Consider the following 4,743-nt stretch of genomic DNA (forward strand, 5'->3'; position numbering starts at 1 on the left):
TACTCTTATGTAAGTCTGTAGCATAGTCTTAATTCAGTAATCCTGCTAAAGACAAGTTCAATAACTAAGAATCACATATAGTACAAAACTTGCTTGGAACCGTTAAGCAGAAAAACAGGAAATTTCACAAAGCGAAGATAACAAACGGTTGTGCAATGTTGGTTGAGCTTATTCAAATAGAGAGATAGAAAGAGAGAGCTACTCTACTGTATACGTCAAACGTTGTTTTGTGCAGTCTGAAGTATGGTGATTTATGGGTCCTTGTTGCTATAGAAATGTTTAGGAATGTAAGCTCTCCATACTTTTGTAGGTACTTTCCTTTACTACCAATATGTAATTTGTATTGTATCATCCTTATCAAAAGTTCAAACAAGAAAAAAAAAACACTATTTCTTTCCACATATAGTTTCCCCTGGGTAACCATGCAGGTAAATTCTGTAGTATGAGAGTGTTTACTAAGAGGGATCAGGATTATTTGCCTAAGAAGCCCTTTCTTTGACTTAATTCAAGCTACTCAAGACTGCTGAGACATAAGCTGGCGGATGGAGGATCCTGCTTCCTGGATGTTCTTGGTAAATAAACCCAGACCATGGAGACCCTTTATCAGTATAAGATGCCTAATAATCGCTGCCTTGGTAAATCCAAGTGAATCCTAAATGAATAAAATGGCCAGTAAAGACTGATTTAAATGCTGGTGTCCCAGGCGTTTTATTTGTATGATAATAAACAGACAGAAATTGACACAAAAAACATTTGATATATTTTTAAAGATAAACTTTAAAAGTGTTTGCAGTAGCTACACATTTGTATATATAGTTAATGGGATTAAGTTTATGTCAACCCTGCATCCATTTATATTTACAAATATAATTGAGAGTCTATATAGTTAAGGATGATTCATTTTTTTCATGCATGTCAGGAAATGGTGTACAACTCTTCATGCATTTTAGCTTAGACTTTATGAACAACACTTTTATAATCATTTATACACCATTCTAGACTCCAGCATATGTGCCATTGTAGAAGAAAGGCTTGTCGGAGACACAGTGACCTACAATCTCCGGAGTCCATCTCTGAACTTTTGGTTTACCCTCTTTATCTGGGCGCACAATAATCGTGTTAAAGGATGATAGTGATGGGTCCTCATTGAAGAAATTGAACGGTCGAAGGAAGAAGCCAACAGAATTTCCTGGAGTTGCTGTATTGGGAATGTCTTCAGAATGAGGAATGTGTAAGAAACCCACAGTAACCCAGGCAACCAAATCCTGCAAAGGGGAGATACAGAAGTTACAAATTCTTCATTGTTTGCTTTTTCAGAGCATAAAAATTTCATGCTTATTACAGCTAGAATGATACAATACCTGATTCACAATGTTTTCATTGTTGCGGATGTAGTCCTCAAATGAAACGACAGGTTCCCATGGATTATTTTGGGTATAGATAGTACTGCTGGTGAGCTCACTGTCCTTATGTCTTGTTACAGCCAAAGGATATCTATAATATCAGAAGAATCAACTATTACTTCCTCTCGCCAATCATCCTCTTTTGTCGACTAATTATTTGCAGCTTTGGAAAATCTAACAATTTATCCATAACTGCATCCTAACATTTTAGTAGAATTTTCATTGAAAAACATTGCAGTTTCTAGAAATTCTAGGAAATTTGTTTATCTTACATACAAGTACGGTATTTTTGTAACAATGATACCTTGACCATGGAATACCATTCTCCTCTCTCCAGCCCCGGGGCAGCACACTGTGGGCATGTGAGTTAAACTGAATACGGTAACCCTTCTGGTGTCCCCACTTGTTCTTCTGGTTGGGGTTGTAGAAATGTAAATAGCGAGGGAACATTTTTCCAAAACGAAAGGCAGCACTACGCTCTGTTTCATGTTGCGTTCTAGAGATGATGGATTGTTTGATGGTGTGTCGGGAACTCCAGGGGTTGGTGAAGTTGACATATTTTAGTTCGATGGACTCAAAGCTGTTGTCTCGGCCTAAGCAGGAGAGAAAAAACATAAACCATTGTTTCTGTGCAGCATCATAGGATTTTAGGCCAATCTTCATTGTTTCAATAAGACAAATAAAAGAAGTCACTGAGAAAGTCAGGACAAATGGCTCTAAAAACTACACTCTATTCAAAGCAGTACAGTATTTCTTTTCTGTATAAAGGTATTGATGTACAAGCAACAATTAAAAAAAAAAATCTCAGATTGAATTTTGAATCTAATTCAGCTCACCTGCAATGTCCAGATCCACTTTGTAATGAACAAGATGTGTGTGAAGATTTCCAAGAACATAGTTATATACCCTGGTTCCATAGTTTAGTCCGTTTTCTGTAAAGTATGTAGCATGAATGTAGCCTGTGGCACTGACTCGAGACTCCATTACTCCATTCTGGTAGAACAGGAAGTCCCAGATGTAGTCATAGTTGTAAACAGTGGATGTTGTTCTTAACACAAGAACATTGTTTTCAAGACCCCCAAAGAAATTGTAGCCTCCTTTGAAGTTACTATTGAAGTGTCTCCTAAGAGGCATGCCTGTTGTCATCTCAAAAATACATAGTGCATTCTTATATCTTACAGGTTTGTCTGTATCATAGAAATGGTACATGTCCACAAAAGTGGCAATTTCAGGACAGTCGATACCAGGTGCAAGCTCAAAATCAGAGGTTCCCATGGCCCAGCCAGCATCGATGTATTTTGTTTGCATTGCAGCTGGTGTGTCTCCAGAGTAGAAGGCAATAGCTTCTTGTAGGCTGATCTCATATGCAATTCTCTGACCATTGAAACGCAGGTCAAAGATCTGCAGGCCAGCAGATGAACGGACACGGTAAGCAAACGACCATCCAGCATATTCCACAAAGTTTTTATCTACCTGATATCTGGTGCCTTGAGGCTCCACAAGTTTTGGTCCATGAATATTGGTGCGTGTGTTGCTATGACCGCGAGGAATGTAGGTGGAAAATAAATCATTTTCATCATGCTCAGGCAGCTTCATTTTGGGGATCATTCCCTTCTCATATTTCTCCACCAGCTCATCTAGACTGTCAAAGTATTGTTCGTTGTACCACACTTTTTCTACAGTCCATTTCTCTGAATCCAGGTCTTTGTGGTTGATAAGAATCTCAAAACCCACAGGATGAATGAAGTACCCCTCTACAAATTTTTGCAGCATGAGCCATGATCGTCTCTCTCCTGGTTCCAGTCCACGAGGTGCTATGTCTGAGAAGGTTAAGCATCGATTGGTGCAATTTCCTAAAGTGAAACCCGTGCTCTCATACAGAATTTTGTCTACTTTCTTTGCGACTTTGCCCAAGATGGCTTCTACATGCCCATATTCTACCATTGTAATTGGCCGGGACTCAAAGATGATTGGTTTTTCATTTTTGAAAGTCTTGAGTTGATATGAATTGGGAAAAGGCAAAGGACCAACAATGTATTCGGTTATATTAGGATGGGCCTGGTTGGCAAATTGTACCACCACACGAGCCTGACGTTGTGGTTTTGCCTGTCCCTTGTCGAGTGCTCGGAGGGCTTCATGCTTTCTAGGAACATGCAGCTCTATAAGGAGGATGCTGTTCTTTTTGAGTGATTTGTTTAGTGCTGAAGTAAGTCCCAGCTCACTGCAAGAGTGAAGATAGGATCTCACTGCAGTCATTTCTTGAGGGGAGAGATCGGCAAACATGGAGGCCCCATGATGAGCCCATTCTCGCACTCTAGATGCAGTAGGCTGAGTGGCTACTGAAGCTAGCAGTAGCAAAGGCAACCACATGTCCAAACCTGATAGTAACCATAAAAATTAAAAAGACTGACATCATTAAAAAATAATTGAATCGTTTATTAATGAATTGTTTTATAACACCTGTGCATAAATGCTGTCACTGTGATGTCCAGTGCAGGTATACACATATCGTTTGAACAATGACCATGACTGCTAAATGTAAGAGCTTAAAAAATGTATTTTTCTCTTTTTTTTGGTAGAAGAACTGGTAGAAGAAATGTAAACCTTTCCCATGTCACATTATGTTCTATACAGTGATAAAAACAAGTCAGAGCATCTACTAAGAAGCAATAATGTGCTTCAATCCTTTTTTTCTGTTGCAACCTCTAGTACACCAAGCTACTGTACCATGTATAAAAGACCCACAAATAGAAGATAATGTCATATTTTATTACCAGAAACCTGTTATGTAACCCACATTTAGTATTTTCTCAAACCGAAAAACAAATCAAAATCAACAATGCGTTTTTAAAAGAAAAATACATTGAATGCTCTTACCTTCTGCTATTATTTCCAACCCTGGTTGGATTTGTTCTCTTAATGTGTCACTTCTGTTGCTGAAATGTATTTACTCAGCCCAGCCCAAACAGATGTAGTCTTTCCCCTACAGTCCTATTGGATGATAAAGCTGGATATGAAATGAACTCTTCTGTTCTGGCATTATTCCTTTTATCTGCCATTCAGGTCCCAAGTGTGATAAATGATTGGTCAATTTCATGTCATAAAACTGATAGAACAATGAACAAATGTAAATGATTACAGTTATTACAGTATGGTGACCCTTTTCATGGGGGGGAAAAAAGTAGAAACATTTAGGACATTTAGAAACATTTATTTATAATCACACGCTCTGGTGTCACCAAAATGAGAATGGGTTCACTTTTGAGTCTGGTTCCTCTCAAGGTTGCTTCCTCACAAAATCTAGGAGAGTTTTTTGTTTTCATTTCACAACAAATCCAAC

General features: G+C 38.3%; 1 protein-coding gene across 1 annotated transcript; it reads right to left on the reverse strand.

Moving 5' to 3' along the window:
- Positions 1-679: 679 nt before the first annotated feature.
- aoc1 (amine oxidase copper containing 1) lies at positions 680-4,434 on the reverse strand. Its single transcript, XM_060869666.1, has 5 exons — positions 4,281-4,434; positions 2,240-3,781; positions 1,708-1,996; positions 1,362-1,494; positions 680-1,265 (listed from the first exon to the last, which is right to left on the reverse strand). The coding sequence occupies exons 2-5, from the start codon at positions 3,771-3,773 to the stop codon at positions 996-998; spliced, it is 2,226 nt and encodes a 741-aa protein (XP_060725649.1). The 5' UTR covers positions 3,774-3,781; positions 4,281-4,434; the 3' UTR covers positions 680-995.
- Between the last annotated feature and the right edge of the window lie 309 nt (positions 4,435-4,743).

This window comes from Tachysurus vachellii, chromosome 5 (assembly GCF_030014155.1).
Source record: "Tachysurus vachellii isolate PV-2020 chromosome 5, HZAU_Pvac_v1, whole genome shotgun sequence".
Taxonomy (NCBI): Eukaryota; Metazoa; Chordata; class Actinopteri; order Siluriformes; family Bagridae; genus Tachysurus; species Tachysurus vachellii.